The sequence below is a fragment of the Corvus hawaiiensis genome, chromosome 3 (genome assembly GCF_020740725.1).
Source record: "Corvus hawaiiensis isolate bCorHaw1 chromosome 3, bCorHaw1.pri.cur, whole genome shotgun sequence".
In the NCBI taxonomy this organism is placed as follows: Eukaryota; Metazoa; Chordata; class Aves; order Passeriformes; family Corvidae; genus Corvus; species Corvus hawaiiensis.
In genome coordinates, this window is record NC_063215.1 from 30228249 (window position 1) to 30247171 (window position 18923).

The 18923-nt window shown below is 37.0% G+C and overlaps 1 protein-coding gene across 13 annotated transcripts in view; it reads left to right on the forward strand.

Moving 5' to 3' along the window:
* Positions 1–18923, forward strand: part of ADGRB3 (adhesion G protein-coupled receptor B3) — a 452569-nt gene that overhangs the window by 429289 nt on the left and 4357 nt on the right. For 8 of the 13 annotated variants that reach the window (XM_048298456.1, XM_048298463.1, XM_048298462.1 and 5 more), the window contains 3 exons: positions 2307–2950; positions 3109–3222; positions 12131–12166. In XM_048298456.1, the coding sequence (XP_048154413.1) occupies positions 2307–2950; positions 3109–3222; positions 12131–12166 (794 nt within the window). The remainder of the gene's footprint in view (positions 1–2306; positions 2951–3108; positions 3223–12130; positions 12167–18923) is intronic. The other 5 variants (XM_048298464.1, XM_048298469.1, XM_048298466.1 and 2 more) reach the window with 2 other exon arrangements.

The following is an 18923-nucleotide window of genomic DNA, read 5'->3' on the forward strand; positions in this document are numbered from 1 at the left end:
AATAGTTGTGGAAAGAAGATAGTTCTTCACATATTAAGCTTTCTTTCCCCAGTACACAAGCAAATGTGAAAACATAATTTTGCTTTAACAAAAAAATACAAAATAGTGTACCTTGACAGCTGTTTATATGAAGGATGCATCAATTTGCATTGATTTTAAAGAGGGTATGATTTTTAGGACTCAAAGTGAAATCAACAATAGCTTAAGAAAATAAAGTTTCATTCCATGTTACTGAGAAAAGTTGTGGGTTTTTAAAAGATACTTCAGTAGCGTGATCTTTAATCAGTCAGCTGTGTTTGTTTCCATATATTAAAGATAATGCATTTTCAGCCATTTATTTGCCAAACTTGTTTAAATAAAGTGCAGTGTAAAATAAATGACCATTTAAATTCTACAGAATTTTTTTAATCTAGGAGATATCCAAAGGACAGTTTTTCCTAGGGAAACAGTCTTTCCTAAACACCATCACTTTTCAATAAGGGGAAAGAGAGAGTGTGTCCTCTCTGCAGGGTGAGTCAGAGCAGAAGCCTGATTTAGCTGTTCTGCATCACCCACCTGAAGGACACTCTCTCCCTTCGCTGGCTATATGAGGTGCCAAGAAAGCTGATCTCATTACGGTGAAGTTTCAGTTTCCAGTCACCCACCTTTAAAAACTGCTGAATTTCTTGCAATATAGACTTAGTTCTTCCCTACAGATCAGTTTTAATATGCACATGTGTTTCGAAGGAATCAGGATCGTACATTGTAACACAAATGCATGTGTGTCACCATCCAATGCAGACAAAAATCCAGCATTGATCCATGTAGTTTGCACTTCTTACCTCTGATAACATAGCTCTGCAATACAGAGGGCCTTGGCAGAGCCATCCTAAAGGAGATTGATTTGAATGCAGTAACGAACAGGCTTAACTAGATAAGCGTTTGAACTACTTTCTGATAATGAAAAGTTTGAGGATAGATCACTGTTTGAAATGTCTGAACAAGTGCCACTGGAAACATTGAAGCAGCCACCGAATTCAAGTATTTGTGCACTGTTGTTTAGAAGTAAGTTATTCCTTTCATAATGGAAAAATGGCAGTTAGTTTTGCGTGAGGAAGGAGAGTCAGATGTCTTATGAGCTGCTTGCTATGGAAAAAGGCAGTGAACTGACAGGCAGGTACTCGGGGATACTGGGGGATCTGGGTCATCAGAGCCCTTGGGCAACCAGAAGGTATGCAGATGTAATACCTGAGATACTTCAAGTTGTCTTTCTGTCTTAGGCCATGAGGAGGGTTTTGTTGTATAAAATGGCACTGGTGTGAATTAAAATACTTTCAAGCAGGACCAGGAAATCCCTGCAGCCAGATGGAACAAGCCCAGTAATTGGTTACTTTAATTTTTTTCTTTCTATCCTTTTTATTTCATTACAGATGTTGAATTATAGACTTACATTTATTTTTTTAAGATGAATAATTGTGATTGAATAGATGCTTTTTTTTTTTAAGCCATTCTTCAGTTCTTCTTGAAATTTTGTTTTTATGAGAGGATTATTAACTTTTACATGTGGAACTCACCCCAACAAAAATTGCTGGATGTTGCTACAAGTTTGACCAGGAAGGTCAGGCCTAGAACAGAAGTGAATTATGACTCTTCTATAAAACGTTTATGTTCTTTATAACCTTTCCAGATGCAGCAAAATATTCTTTCTGATACCAGTGCAATTTCTTCCCAATGTGGTAATTCTCTCATCACTTTAATTTAAAACATAATTTAACAGAGAAGAGTTTTTAAAAGTCAGTGAAAAGGAACATTTAGGAGTTTAGGAACACATGCTCATAGTTGTAATCTTACAGTAGGTCATTACAATGGATTGACAAAATTATTCTGCCTTACAATCTGTTTGACATTTTCCAGGAGGTTATGTGGAGTTAATAATGGCACTACAGATGTCATAGTGTATTTTTTTGGAAAACCCTTAATGAGTTCCACATGGCAGGCTTTTCCTTAAGCTGTAAGTCACCTAAAATCTATGTTAAGTCAGTAGGAATAAATGAAGAAGTGTTTTTAATTTATATAAATGACTGAAGCTAGTCAGAGATCAGTGTCAGTTATGCACAGTAGATGAAGAGAAAAAAAAAACAAAACACCAAAACCACAAAAAAGCTGTTGCAAAAATAATATTTATAAAATGAAACTTATTAAGTGGAAAGAAAAGTATTTTAGAAAGTGCACTGGTAAAGGAAGCACTGCTAGATAAAGCCACAAGAAAAAGCAGTGCTAGGTTGACATGGTTTCATGCTGTAAGAATCCTCTTCTCTGACCCACAGTTCTGCATAAAGACATTGGACCTTGCAGAGCAGCCACTATAACAGGAACACTTTCTAGAATTTCACTAAATGATGAAGAAGAGGAAAAGGGACCAAGCCCTGAAGGAATGAGCTATTCAACCTTGCCTGGAAACATCATCTCCAAAGTCATCATCCAGCAACCAACAGGTCTCCACATGCCTATGAGTATGAGTGAACTGGCCAATCAGTGCTTGAAAAAAGACAACAGTGAGCTGCGGAGGACTGTGTATTTATGCACTGATGATAATTTGAGAGGTGCGGATATGGACATAGTCCATCCTCAAGAACGAATGATAGAAAGCGACTATATAGTCATGCCCCGGGGCTCAGTAAATACACAGCCATCACTGAAAGATGAAAGCAAAATGAATATAGGCATGGATACCTTGCCTCATGAAAGGCTGTTGCACTACAAAGTTAATCCAGAGTTCAATATGAATCCCTCTGTAATGGACCAATTTAATATCAATTTAGACCAGCATCTTCCCACCCAAGAACATATGCAGAATTTGCCATTTGAGCCCCGCACAGCAGTGAAGAATTTCATTGCCTCAGAGCTGGATGACAATGCAGGATTATCAAGAAGCGAAACTGGATCCACAATATCAATGAGCTCTTTAGAGGTCAGTGATGCATAAACAAATTGCATGCTCTGTTGTTCTAATTTTATGATAAGACAATAAATTGTGTCTTGTGTCTAAGGGGTGAAGCTAATGTTTTAATTCAGTATAAATTATTGTTTGGGATCATACACTGCTGTTCATATTTCTCTTATTATCAGAAGTGTTTATACCTAGAAAACAAGACTAAAGTTTCAGAGCCAGTCTGTATGAAACAATATAGTTCTGGAGATTTAACATTCCACACGACTGCCGAGGATTTCGTGACCTACCAGGTAAAGTCCACTGGAAAATTCTGTGTTGCTGTTGCTATGAGAAGAAAAGCTATTCCTGCAAGATACAAGTGCTAATCATTGGCCCTACCTGCAAGCACATGCAGTTGAAAATACTTGCCATTTTATTGCTGACAATCATATCTATGTCAGATATGATAGGTCTGATTCTGCTCTCATTGGTATAAATCTTGGATTCTTCCATCCAGTAGTTCACCATTTACTGATTTAGTTTTGTTTGCATGTGCATGCAGGCATTGGTACAACTGATGTGTGCCGTAGGAACAGGTGGGCTTCGTGTGGAGTATCATAGATTTCAGTCAGATTGCAAAAGTGAACTGGAAAGCCTTTAAAAGGCTTTCAGTTATTACTACAGTCTGTCTGTAGGATTTAAGCATTTTCAAGGTGAAAACTATTTAAACAATTTCTTGAGACCTAAGCATCAAATACTGCTGTTTTTATTAAGCTTTTACCTATGAAAGCCAGGAGTGACCTGGACTTAATGTCATACTTGGGCCTCCTTAAGAACTGGGAGTACATTTCACCAGCATGTCAAGTGTTGTGAAACATGGCATTTTGTGGGACAGAGAAAGACAAATGGGAAAAACATGGTACTCATTCATTCTCTGAAAGAAGTTACACGTGGAAAAAAATTCTACTGTATGTGCAAACTTGAAGCCATTAGCTATTCCTCTACAATGTTTGGACCCGTCTGTGTAGGGAAACAGAGACTCAGCCTGATTTTTCAATTTTTAGATGCAGCTGTAGCTGATACTTCATAAATGGTGGATACTTATGGATATTTCTTTTAAAATTGAGTTGAAGTTTAATGTAGGTGAAGTTTTATGAAGAGTCTGGGCAGAAGATCAGAATTTAGTTTCTTTTCAAGAGATATCTTTCCAGGCTTTGAAAGCGAAGTATTTTCTGTGCTGTTTATATTGTGTGTACTAGCATAAGTTTTACAAGATTTGATTTAACTTAAAAATGAATAGAAAATGAAGCATGGGGATCTGCAGTGAATCAAAAATTACCCATGCTTTGGTTGTTGTTAAAGTGATTATGTATAATCTTGAACAAATTTTCAAACTTGTTTCTAAAAGGTAGTTTAAGTGCTTGCCTGTTCAGTGCTCAAATAGACAGTCTCTTTCAAAGCAAGTCTGCGTGGTAAAAGAAATTCCTGCCCTCAGTTCAGATATATTAGTTAATAGATCTTAGGTAGTGCACGGGAGTTCCCAAATTTAATGCAACCCCAAAAGCAGAATATCTAAGGTCACGTTCCAGCAGTATCCTCTCCCACCTATCTACAATATACTGTCTTTAAGATCATTTTTGTCAGATAGAGAGGCTTAAATACAGTCCAGTTAAGATTAGACATATGGATGAGATATGTGAGGAAGTTTCGTAATTCTTTGAGAGGATGGACATATATGCCACCATACCATCCACTCTAAATTAATTTCTGGTGATGCCTCTTTCCCTCCATTGGTGACAAAGTTCATCAAGGACACCTGAAAAAAAAAAAAAAAGCAGATCTTAGTTAAGTTGTAAAAAGCATAACAATAGTTACTTCATCATACACAAAATTATAGTTCCTGATGCCACTTTGGAATATAGGCCTGAAAATCATGTACTGCTCCTTTAGAGTTATTTTTTAAACTGTATTTGTATCATATTTTAAGTTTACCTCTAAGATGGGATGTAGACACAGAATCTCAGTCACCATTCTGTATGTAAGTTTTATGCCCGGAAGAGACTACTAAGTATGTAGTAGAAAATGTAGTAAAATATAATAAGATAGTAAATATTTAGTCCCTTCTAACTTGGGAAACATATTAGGTTTAGCAGGCTGTATTTTGATCCAGAAATCCAGTTTTATTTGTAAACCTCATCCAACCCAGCATAATCCCATGTATTGGGAAAAAAACACAGATATTAGGGCAGGTCAGAAATGAAAGGAACTGTTTCAGCTTTTGTGTCTGCCTTTGTGTTTCTCAACATTACTTGATGAAGATGTGGTGCACTGAATTGAAGATAGGAAAATGAAAGAAAATTGTATATAGAATAAAATCAGAGTCTCAGGCAAATCCTGATAAGCAGATCCAGCCAGATAAAGAATGTGATTGTGTTTTTGCATATTCAGTGTGTAAGAAGCAAGGGTTGAGGTAAAGCCCAAAATGTTATTGTCTAGAACTGACCAGCTGGATTAACTTTTGTTGCTGCATTAAACAAAGTAAAACAGGGAGGGCAAGAGATTTTTTTTTTTTTAGAAGATTGCAAGACTTTTAAAAAGACAGGGCTTTGTCAGACTTGTGGAGCAGCAAAACCTGCAGCAGGACATTCAAGATCACCCTGCCCACCTTTCTCCTGACAGAGCATGACTAGGCCAGCTCTAAAGGAGAAGATCCTGAGCAGTAGAAAGCTTTCCCCTCCTTTCAGCTTATAGTTGGAACACAACTACAGTATCAGCACAATAAATGTATATCCTGACTTCTATCCTTCTGAAGGGAGGATCCACCACCCTTACCATTATATATCTAAATGTAGGCATTCTCCTTCTGAAATGGAAAGAGCTCTTCACACTTGGCTCCTCTTTAGATTCAATTAAGACAAATAGCCATTTTTAGGCCACTTTTAGACATCTGCTCCAGGATGAAGTAAATGACATGGCTCAGTGCAGGTGTGTCTCTTCAGATTCCATAGAGGAAGCCAGAATGAGTAGTTCAAACACAAGCATCAAAAATGTTGGTGTCCTAAATTTAATTAGATTAATTCTACAGTGTGTCACAAAGTTTCTTCTAAAACTTCCGTATCTATATTTTTTTTTTCTGAAGGAAACGCTTAGATGTGAACAATTAAATGCTTTATTACATGTGGAAGAATTTCAGGTTTGAAAAGATAGTTGAGAATGCCATCATATTTACATACAAGTATTGCCCAGATAAGTATAAATTTAGGGATATGCAGATTCACAATGTGCAAATTGGTGATTTTTATTTTATTTGGTATGCACGCAACAGTACTTATGCGATTATAGGCACAGGCAGGCATATTAGCACATCACGGAGTTTCTGAGGAGAACTAATCAAACATCCGGTTAATCTCCTGCACATCCCTTATATGCATGGATTAAAACTTGCTTTGCTACCTTGGCATCAAAGTGGCTTGGAGTATGCTCCTTCAGTTCAAAGTGTTTTGATTTTAATGAAGAAAACACTCAATACAATCTTTTGGAATGATTTTAGTTTTGAAAATGTACTCTGAGTGGTATGCTCATTAAAATGAAATTACTTTGAAGTGAAGTATTGCGTTCCCAGACATTAGATGCAGAGAAAAGTTTGGAGGTTTAAAGGTAGAGGAAGAAGGTGATCTGGGAAACATATCTCCAGGATAAGTAATTCATCTTTTTTTATTGGGCAAAAAAAAAATGGAGGAAGAAGTATGAGATATGTTAGAGATAGTGAAGTGCAAATGAAAAGTAAAGACAGGTAAAGAAAAAGATGCAAAAAAAAAGACATTAAAAAAGGGGGAGGGGAATATGGTAGAAATGGAGAAAAAACTTAAAATGAAGGTATTAAGAAGAATGAGATAAAAACAGCAGGGAAGGAACAAGTTCTAAAATAATAATAATAATAATAATAATAAAAAAATCCCCAAACCAGGAAAGGAGAGAAAAAATAAAAAATACAAAGTTAAAATAGTCAATCTCATCAATAAAATACCAGAGCATCAGGCAGAACAAAAGCAAAATGGTGTGAAGTCATTTTGATTTATGACATGAGAAGTAAAAAAAAGAACAAAATAGAGAGACGAGCACCACAGGCATTTCTTCTTTATCCTATTTCCACATTGCATTTATTTTCAGGCATTCTGTATCTCAGATTTTTATCCCTCCTGTTCCTCATTTCATTCTTCAATAAGCTGTGGAGACAGCTCTTGCCAATTTTGTGACTCTCAGGGAAATGAAGTCTAGCCCTATAACAACCCTCTATTTCTTTCACTTGAGTGAGTAGGTCTCAGAGTCCTCTGACTTCAGAAATTGATGCAATTTATTGTTGGGTTACCATGCAGAAGTGGGGGTAGAATCAGGCAGAGTTTATTGTAGTAACTGAAGATGTGAAGAACTGAAATTTTAGTTAGTATTATAAAGTGCAGCATATATTGCAGGCTTTATATTATAATTGTCTATTTTACAAGTGCTACATTTTCCCCAAAAGCATTCAGAAACACAAAGCAAGTGGTCTTAGTTGATTGAGTAAATACATATGCAGGCTTCCCTATAAAAAAAAGGGAGCAGCAGGCCACAATAATTTGTCAGAATACTTTTAAAGTGATATCTTTGAAGTTATGTTTGCGCCGTGTGTTGGTGTATTAAATTTTCTAGCATGTTTTAAAGACTTAAAAATTCCCATATTAAATTCACTTTTTCATGAAAATTTTCTGGCTTTATGTTAGCTCATGTTATGGACTAGCAGCCAACAATCTTCTATTCAGAAACTGGAGTGTTTTCCAGTTATATACACACAAAAGGCATTTGAAATCAAAAACGTCTATCCACATTCCACCTTTATATCTCTCATATAATCTCTGAGGGCCAAAAAAGATTTTTCTTTACTTTTGTTCTGGGAAAAAAATCCTCCTCAGGCTAAGATCTTGTATGTCAAACGTCATCTCAGAGTGAATTATAAACTGCTGATAATAAGACTTTATATTAATGGAAGCATGGTTATAGCCCTCACTATAATAGGGTATCTCTGGTTTCAATTATGCTTTGCACAATGCAATATATCTTTAGGAGTATCTGATGTAATTAATTAGATAGTGGTGTAATGCAGAATAGAATAAGGAGAAAACCAGGCATTTGTAGTTTTACAGACATGGAAAGGGATTTTATTAGTCTTTTAGTAAGAGCAGCTCTTTCCTGGTGCCAGCGGCTTAGTGTGTGCTGGTGTATGGAAATTATTCTTCAAAATTCTGTTTTTGTCCCTCAGCAGAGTTTAAAGTTGTTCTGGAATTACACAGAGAAGCTATACATGATTGGCACAAAGTAAAATTGATTTAAAATAAATTACTACAGCAATTTATTTTGGCTCTGGCATGAAGGGTAGGGGTTTTTTCCTACATAAAATGGGTTTTATCAATTAAGATTAAAGAGCCATAGAAACCAGAGATGGAAAAATTCTTGTTAGGTCATCTTTTCTATCAATGCAAGAACACTTTCTACAATCTATTTCTCTAAAACACAGTCAAACTTCACTTTCAAGACTAGAGTAAAGGGCTTCCACTGTTTCCCTTAGCAATTATTGCATAGTTACATAAACATACTTTTTTCCCAATACCAATTCTGATTTTGTTTCCAGGTTTTTCCCATACCAGTTTTGTTTATCAGTGTTTATATCCTTCTAAAGTTTCTGTACAAGCTTCTGTGTTTGCTTCTTCCGGATACAGTGTTAAACAAATCTGCATCGCTCTTTTATCCTTTCCTCCTAAAAGTACTTTTTGCTGCTACTCTCCTCTGAAATTTCCCCAGTTTACAGGCATGATCTGGCTTCTTGAAGAGTAGAGCACCAATGCAGAACTGTCACTGGAGCTGCATGAAGAGGTCTATCACACCCTTGCCTGCTTAAATTGATCTCTTTTTCTGTAGCATTTGTAATTGTACATGGATTGCAGTTCACTGCTTACCCATACCCCTCATTTTCTTTCAGAGTTATGCCAGCTAACTTCCTGACGCTGACTAATTGCATGGATCTTCAGTTTTTTATACAGTCCCTTTATTACGAACCCTTACGGTTCTCCAGCATTTGGGGCTCTTCGGCTTGGAGAACAGATGAGTGAGGAGTGAATAGGAAACGATTATTTGTATCTCCTATAACACCAAAAAGAGGAACATCAAATGAAATGTCAAAGGGATGAACAAAATAATTTTGTCATATTTTACATATTGAAATTGTGGAATTCACTACCCCAGCACATTTCCCAACACAAGGAAATTCTTAAACTACTGAAGACTTAGGGAGGGTGTTGCAGTAGAAATGTCATTTTATACTTGCCCTTGTCTATATCATGCCTGAAACATCATAGCAGAACCTGGTCAAATACAAAATATTAAATGAGGCAAACCATAGATAATATCCTTTACAGTTATTTTTTACTTATATTAACATTAATACTCAAGTGAATCTCCATCTGATCCTTGGAAAAAATCCACCAACTTCTATTGTAACTCTTACGTTGCTAAAATAATTCTCAGTTTTGCAGGTGCATAAAGGTAACAGCTTTTTGAAAAGAAACATATTGGTGTGACCAGTCCAGCAGCTCATTTGACACAAGGAAATTTCCCCCCTTACTCCACTCAGTTGCCTTTTGCTAGTTTAATGTGTAGAATGAGCTAGATGGTTGATTTCTGAAAGCATTTAGGTATGTGTGGAAAACTCTATTTTCCTCAGCCAAAAGAGACACAACGAACTTCATGTGAGAAAAAAAGAATAAATGCAGTCTCAATTAATGTAATTATTTTCATGGCTGTTATATATCATACAGAAACTAGAAGAACAATTGAGTAAAATGTCAACTTCCAACTGAGACTAAAGGAAAACTCCTTCATCCTTATAAGTTTCCCAATAACTTTATGCTTCTGAGTATGTTCCCTCTCTCAAAAAATAACACTGCAGTCATTTCAGGACAATGATGTAGCAGCCAGGAGGACCTGATCATGTACCTAGTGGTGTCAGTGACAATATTGCAAATAACTTTCAGTGATTCAGGATCACATTCATAACAAGCATCCTTTGGTTTTCAAAACTTGCAGATCTTTGCTGCTCCCTTGGCAGTTACACACATTTTATGTCTTAAGAGAATATGCTCAGGCAGCACTCGTGGTGTATTTCATTGTATGCAGCCATGGAAAAAAGTGAAGCACAAGCACAGAACAGATGTTCTTTACTATATAAGTTTAAAATAAATGTTTTTGTGATAGATTCTTGTTGAGCCCTAGAAAAATCCTCACTGAGAAAAACCTGTGGTATATGACCTGTTTGGTCATAACTGGTGTGAACTAACAGCAAAATTGCAATACTTGCCTCTCTCTGACAGTAGCACAACGGAATATTTTGCAGTCTGTTAGATATGTATTTTCACCATGTAAGCAGTGACAGAGTTGTCTGGGTGCAAAACCTAATAATCCAGCTATGCCAGGAATATTTTCACTGCAGTCAAGCATACTTAAAGCAAAATACAAATGTTTCAATTTTACAAATCACAGTTCCTAGAAAACTGCACATTTCTTCCAGAATTTGTTTTATTTTTACTTAGGATTAAATGGTATCAGGTTTATTACTGAACTCTAGCTTAAAAATAGCTTTTTCAAACATTTTTCAAAGCTACTCCTGTAAACTGCACCTCGTTGTACGTTTCCCCTTTTGTAACCACTGAGCCTTTTCAGTGGTAGATGTGGTCTAATTGTACCTTAAAAGTAGACCATTCCTAATCACAAATGCATAGATTTTCTTTAAATCAAGCCTTGATGATTAAAGATACCTTCTCCAAAGCTTGTTTTGTTGGTTAACTTAGACTGTTCTTTTATAGAGCCTCAGAGCCCTTTAGGCATCAGAGTGTTGACAGTGTTGCAATAATATTCCTTATATTATTGTGGATTGGAGCATTAAAATTTTACTACAAAACCAGACAACATGTCACAAAGTGGTATAATCAAGGGCTCAGAGACAAAACATCTTCGCTTTTTACAGCTGGAAGACTTGTAAAGTCATTCCTTTCAATTTCAGGAAAACAAAGCAGCTTACTAAAACCTGCAGATTTGTTAAACCAAGTAAAATCAAAATCAGAAACATTATTCCTCTTGACTTAATGGTTTGATTCTTCTTCACTGAAGAAATTAAGAGCAGTGTGAAAAGGTTCCTTCGCCACGACTTAAAGCCATCATACCTTATCATATAAGTTAGGGTTATACTTCAGCAACAAGCCTTTTTGGGTTTGGGAGTACTCTTTCCTTCTTTAGCCCTCCTTCCTGAAGATGAATGTATCTTTTATTTTCATTCTCAAGTTTTTTGCATTCTTTTCAGCTCTCTCAACCTATCTTCTTCTTTCTACATCTCTTTAATCTATTGCAAGACATTTAATTCCCAACTTTAAAAGAAAAAATATATTTTTATCCCTTCTTTTTAATAGTTCTGCTTCTTTTCAATATAATTTGACTTTATAATTGGTTTCTTTTGGAATCTAAAAAATTCTGTGCTAAATTATTTGTGACATGTCTAAGCAATCATATTCTGTTTCATTTTATACAAGTGATTACTTCACTAGTAAATCATTCTTGCTTTATATCAGATGCTTTGAATCAGATTTGTCATAAGTTTAAAACAAAGTCATTGCTTTCTCCATTCAGATTGTCATTGCAAACAAACAAGCTGAAACTATGGCTTCGGCTTGATTTTGCTATCATTTATTCCATTAAAATCAATGGAGTTGTACCAATGTAAGCCTGATGTAGGAATCAATTTCTGTAAACCTATAAAAATCTAAAACATAGATATGTATAGGTACCTGTGTAAAAATGTATAAATATGATGATAATTTTCAAATACCACAGAAAGTATAGAAATAGATACATTTTATACACCAACAGGTTCAATTGCATGCAAATAACATGCACATTATGCATCCCAGTGAAATGAAGTCTGGTTTATTTCAGAGAAAATATGATGATACTGGTCTAACAAACTATGCAAAGTCATACATTAATCTTAAATTATCAAGATAAAATCTATATCTTCCTACAGAATACCTAATATATACCTGATAGGAGAACAAGAATGTTATTTAGACTCATTAATATGAATTGAATAGTCCCCTTGTTAATAAAACCTCTTTTTTCTTTTTTTTTACTGCTTAATAGAGAAGAAAATCACGTTATTCGGACCTTGACTTTGAAGTAAGTTTTACTGAATTATTCCTGATTATTAAAAGTATTTTCCTAAAAGTAAATGTGAAGTGTTCATTTCAGCAGATTTTAGCCTTCTGGCATAGTAGATGCAATAGGGTTGTTCAATTGGTACTGTACAGAACATGATGAACAATTCATTAAAACTACTTTGGTGCAACTTGTTTGCAAAATATTCTGAGATCAAACTGTCATATTGCAATATTAACCATCATGATTTCAGTTATTAAATTCTTTGCCTCTTCATTTTCATCTGGGTTTGGTTTTTTTGGTTTTTTTTTTCTTTCTTTTTGGCTGGCTATCTACTTATTGAAGAAGTGTGACACTTTTATAGGACAGGCAACATCATTGCAGAAGGTTGCTTTGTTCAAGAGATTTTCAATAATTTCTTTTTATTCTTCTTCAATACTACTTTACAGAAATATGAGTTTCACATCCAAGTAGTGATTATGAATGTGTCAAATTTCAAATGGTGAAGTGCTGCAGGTGTCAAAGCGTACGGATCACATGCTATATAAAAAACTAAGTTCATGTAAGGTTCTTTAGGATGGATATCCACAATTTCCGACTTAGATCCTGCTGAGTGAGAAGGTTTAGTTGTGTTCATTAATGACCATTTTGTTCTATCTCGGTCAATATGATTAAGTCTCCTAGAGATTTGTTTGCGGTTTTTTTCTCTGATTTCTACCAGAAGGAATACAGCAGTTAGTTTTCAAGGGGCTGTTCATAATTTGGGGTTTTCACATAGGTTGTCTATTCATGCATAGAAATAGCTTGATATAATTCATTACGAGTGTCTCCAAAGAAACTGAACAATTATATTTGTATGGAACCTACAGATCTTGGGCTAAAATTTGAAAGCCCGTGATCAGCACATATCAATCATAACACCAAAAATTCCCCTGTTTGCAATTACCCTAAATATGCTTTAGGATAAATGCATAGAAAGGAAGAAGAAAAACATTAAACAATAACAAATTTGTGATGAGCAAGCAACTCTAAAATTAAATTAAATCAGAAGTTTTATAACTAGAGTGATACAAGAATTCTAAACTTTACAGGGTTTTTTTGTTGAAAAGTAGAAATATCGTGCTGTTCACAATGAGAGCATTCTCTGTGGCAACAGATACTAAAACATTCTTCCTGTCACTCAGAAACATAATCCAACACCAAATAAACACCAATGCAGTACACATTCTGCTCTCAAGAAACACAATTCACATTACATATTTTCTCTTGACTCACATGGTTTCACAGACTCACAGAATGGGTCATGTTGGAAGACACCACAGTGGGTCATGTGGTCCAACTTCCCTGCTCAAGCAGGGTCATCCTAGAGTACATGGCACAGGATTGTGTCCAGGCATTTCTTGAATATCTCCAGTCAGGGAGACTCCACCACCTCCGTGGGCAATCTGTTCCAGTGCTCAGTCACCTGCACAGCAAAGAAATTCTTCCTCATATTCAGGTGGAACTTCTTGTGCATCAGTTTCTGCCCATTTTCTCTTGTCCTATTGCTTGGCACCACCAAGAAGAGCCTGGAAACCTCTTCAACACCACTGTTTAGATACTTACAGACAGTGATATGGTCCACTCTCAGTTGTCTGTTTTCAAGGCTGAACAGGCCCAATTCCCTCAATCTTTCCTCATAAGAGAGGTTCTCCAATCCCTTAATCATATTTGTTGCCCGCCACTGGACCCACTCCAGGAGCTCCATGTCTCTCTTTTACTGAGGAGCTGAGAACTGGACACAACACTCCAGATGTGGCCTCACCAGGGCTGAGTAGAGGGGCAGGATCACCTCCTTCTCCCTGCTGGCAGTGCTCTTCCTGAGGCACCCCAGGGACACCATTGGCCTTTTTGGCCACTGCTGGCTCATGGAGAGCTTGTTGTCCACTAGGACACCCAGGGCCTTCTCTGCAGGCCTTCTCTTTCCAGCAGGTCAGTGCCCAGCCTCTCCTGGTGCAGGACCTCTCCTGGTGCAGGACTCTTCCCCAGGTGCAGGACCCTGCACTTTCCTCTGTTGAGTTTCAGACAGTTCTTCTCTGCCCCTCTCTACAACCTGTCCCGGTCCTTCTGAAGGGAAGCACAGCCGTCTGGGGTATCGGCCGCTCCTCCCAGCTTTGTGTTGTTGTTTATTTACACCTTTGTCTTAACTTGTTTGCAATATTGCTGTTCCATGGCCTAGGATTTTTAGAATTACCATTACAATGCAGGAAAATATATTTTTTAATAGCAAGGAAAGGATGGGGCCACTGGGAGTGACTGCTGAGGAATTGAGACCAGCAGCAATACTGTGCCAGTTGCTACTGTGTTTTACAAATATTGATGCAGACTAACCCCATCTCACCTCCCAGCTTTATGATCCATCTGATTAAGTCTGTGGGCTTTCCTGTATCTTTACACATAGCATGGCTGTCTGTCTAAGTAAAATAAAATAAAAAAGCCAAAAAGTGTTGAGATAGTGTGGCATGGCCAAAATGCTTCTCTTTGGATACCCCAAAGCAGCTTGGCTGCAAAATAGAACACAGTCTGGTGGTAAGATTGAGCCAAAGGGATTGAACATACTACTTAAATGTTTAACACTTTCTTTGCTTTGTCTGTGACCAATGCCAGCTGGCACTCCCTGAGACAATGCCCTTCCACATTTCTGAGGATACAAAATCACAGAATGACATGGATGTGGTTCTGAAGATAACAAATGTTAAGTATGCAGTGTGGACAAATCTGGGACAAGTTTGGCTACCTCTGTCCTTGTCCTTTTAACACTCTCTCAACAGTCTCTACACCCTCAACCTTTCACACGTGTCTCTATATACATACAAGACAAATACTCAGGCTATGTCTATCTTACTAAATTAGACATTTGAGGGAATATTCCTAGGTGCCAAAATACCAGCTTTTATATGGATTAATTTTTAGAAAGACCTTCACTATTTTAGTCTGGCCTTGTCTCTCCAAAAAGTTCTTGAGTGTCATTAGGGACTCAATTCAATCAGGGTACCATTCACAACAGACAATTTGGTTTTAGACTTTTTGTTTGGGAAACTAAGAGAATTTAATAGAATTTAGTATTCATGGAGAACATTCCATGTTAGATGTTGCCAGAGAACAGTCTCGGACATGTTTGACTTATTACTATAGAGTCACAGTTCCATACTTAAGAAGAAAAGAAGAAAAGAAGAAAAGACTGTTCTAGTGTCTTCCAATGGAACATTCACCTTAATATAAATAATTTGAAGGAAAAACATGCATAAAAATAAACTTGAGAAAGGCCATTTTTCTCCAAGAGCCCCAGAAGAAACTCAAAGCCAGCTGCTATGTAATGTGAACACAGCCAGACTAAGACTACACAATACCACAAAATACTCTCTGTCTCTGTTATCCTCAATACATGCAGGAGTACAGATGTAGTTTTAAGGGCCTTTGCAATGGATTATAAATAATGAAAGTCCTGTGACTGTGTGGGTTCTGTTACAGAAAACTTGTGTCTCAGTGAAAGAAAAGGGAGAGAGAAAAAGATGACATCAAAACTGGCAAGCACTTATAGATCTCAAGCTGGTTAGGGGGATTGGATCTCAAAACTGGACGCCTGTATCTTGTTTTCCTTTTTAAATAGTTTACCATTACATTCTTAAAATATCCCTTCATGTAGGAAAAAAGAAAAAAAAACCACAGAGTGTCACAAACAGGGCTTAGTCTGTCAGCAGGAAGTATTTCTGCTGCATAATATACTGTCCACAGATTTTGTAAAACACTGACTAATCTAGTTGAACTTTGAAGTTTGCTAAATGAACAGTCAACATGAAACAACTTTACATCTCTTTTCTTGCTATTAATAAAGATAAGTTTGGACTCATTCATGCAGTTTGATGTCCAAAACACAAGCAAAATTATTGGTCTGGACATTTTGGATCCTTGCTGCCACAGGCTGTGCTAACCCCAGCTAAGTGCCCTCCAACTGCTGTCATTTTTTCTCTAGAGCTGGACAGGTAGCTTTTTTATTGAGTCTCAGCACTAACAGTTAGCTGTCAGATCAAATAAAATTCATTCTAATTATGTTGAACAGAAATACAGATGCTGTAGAAATTCCCAGGAGGGCTTTATAATAGGTGTATGCTGGCAATTACAAAACATACGAGAGAGCTAAACAGTACTATTGGCATGCGTTTTAGGACTCAAGATCACAATTACCTTTAAATTCTATGAGAGAGTCTGACTTTTGGATTTCCCCACTAACCCCACTCTCTCATTTCTATAAGCCATTCATTGGATCTACTCTGTTAACAACGTTTATGCCAAATAATTCAGAGAAGTGCCTTATTACCCTGATCCCCAGGATTCAAGTCATCTCTAGCTCTGAGGGAGAGCAGGGGTACACAGGACAAGTGTGAATACCAGACTGTCTTCTTTCCTTTCCACAGATCAGTAGACTTTTTACCAACAAAAATGCTAAATTGACCACTGATTGCTGGAGCTGCATTCTTTCAGAATTTCATCTGCCATAGCTATTTATTATAATACCATTATAACTCACAAAAGTTTAAAATCACTCTCTTACTAACCTGAAGACATCTCTTGAAAGCAAAGGTAAAAAAAAAATATGCCTGCAGGGAAAAATTCTTTCCTGTTCCCAAGTTTGGCAACTGATCATACCTATAACATCTTGAAAACACAGCATGTTTCCATTAGAGGACTGAGAAGGCATTCCCCATCTGTTCTATTAACTTAGCTGCTTTGTACAATATTTGAGAGAGAACATTTTTAACTGTGACAATGTAGAAAATCTCCAAGGCAAATTAAATGACCTTGTAGTGATGATGATGATGATGATGATGATGATGATGATGATGATGATATTGTTATTTATAAGATTGACTACAAATCATAGAATCACAAAATAGCCTAGGTTGAAAGGGGCCTTAGAGATCATCAAGAGCCAAGCCCCAGCCACTGGCAGGAACACCTTCCACTGGACCAGGTTGAGCCTCATCCAACCTGGCCTTTAACACTTCCAGGAATGGGGCATCCACAACTTCTCTGGTCTGTTCCAGTGTCTCATCACCCTCATCATAGAAGTTTTTTTCTATATCTAATCTAAACCTACCCTGTTTCAGCTTAAAGACACCACCACTTGTCCTATCACTATATGTTATTGTAAAAAGTCCTTCTCCAGCTTTCTTGTAGGCCCCCTTAGGTACTGCAAGGCTGCTGTAAGATCTCCCTGAAGCCTTTTCATCTCCAGGCTGAACAGCCCCAACTCTCTCAGTCTGAATTCATAGGAGAGGTCCTCCAGCCTGCTGATCACCTTTGTCACCCTCCACTACACTCACTCCAACAGGTCTATATCGATCTTATGTTGGGAACCCCAAAGCTGAATACAGTACTCCAGGTGGGGTGTCATGAAATATTCATGAGTATATTTGTCTTGAATTAGAGTTCAGCTAAAGCCCTATCATAAATAAAAAAGGAAACTGGATACAGAGTTATGTTTGAAGTTCTCCCCATCTTGATGACAGCCATCCACACTCTGAATCCTTTTCTGTGAGTAGGTGATCATCAGAGTAAGGTGTAGTCTTTTCAAAACACACTCTCTATCTGACTTAAGAGGGGGGGTAGAAATGTGGAAGGGGGGTCGATTCAGCTTGACCCCCTTTAGGGTATGGGGCACAGGAGTAATGGAACCTGCAGGAGACACCACAAGAAGATGTGTGTCTGGAGCCTGGTGGGTGACTGGTGCTTCTGGCAGGGATGCCACATCAATGGGTAACTGCGCAGCTGCACCTAAAGAAAGAAGGGCAGCACAAGTTCAGTTTCCATCCTTTTCAGATCCTGATGCTACCACAGTCATTCTAGTATTAGTTGTCAAGATCTCCAGCTTTGTATTGTTAAAAGTTATTAATTTCTAATATTAATAATGGGATGTTGTCCACATTGCCCATTTAATAGAGAAAACAGAATAACACCCTACAATACTTTGTAGGTTTTTTTCTCGTAAAAGAGAAAGAGTTACCCAACAGAGCATATTTTCTAGAAAGAAGATAAGATGGTGCTTTCTAACCAGGAATTTAAAAGAAGTCTAGAACTTGAGAGTTAAAGTTGGAAATTTAAGTTACTGCACCTTCAGTTCAGATTGTTCTTTATAAGCAATAGGGAGGGGGTGGGTGTCAGTGGGTAGGAATTATGGAATGGAAGCTAGGAAAACACAAAGTAACCAAAAGATCCATAGGTACATGTTCATACCAGTCATGCTGCTATTAAGAATAAAATGTAAAGACTTTTTTTTCTGGCTGACTTCCCAGTGCAAGTGTTTTATTTCTCCTCCCACCTGCTTCTCCTCAGGAATAATGTAATGAACTGAGTAAGACATTTGCATTATTCATATTTGCTATTTAATCACATCTTGGGTACACGATTAAGGAAAATATATCAGAAAGTAGCATTCTCTATATTCCCAGCCTTCTACTAAAAAGTTTCCAAATGGAGATACTTGTTTCATAGCCTCATGCTATTTCCTGCTCTTTAGAGCTAGTGTTTTAACCCACCAAAAATGTTTTATTCCCATGACCATGTCTCCTTATTTCAGACAATAATAATCTTTGAAGTAGAACCTTTCTTTTTTATATTTATATATATGAAAATTGCCATATACTCCTGTCTACCATCGCAGTAATATCTTAAAAGAATCCCTAGGAAGACACTTAAGTGAAACTCCCCTCACAAATTTAGATCAGCTATGGCTAGTTAA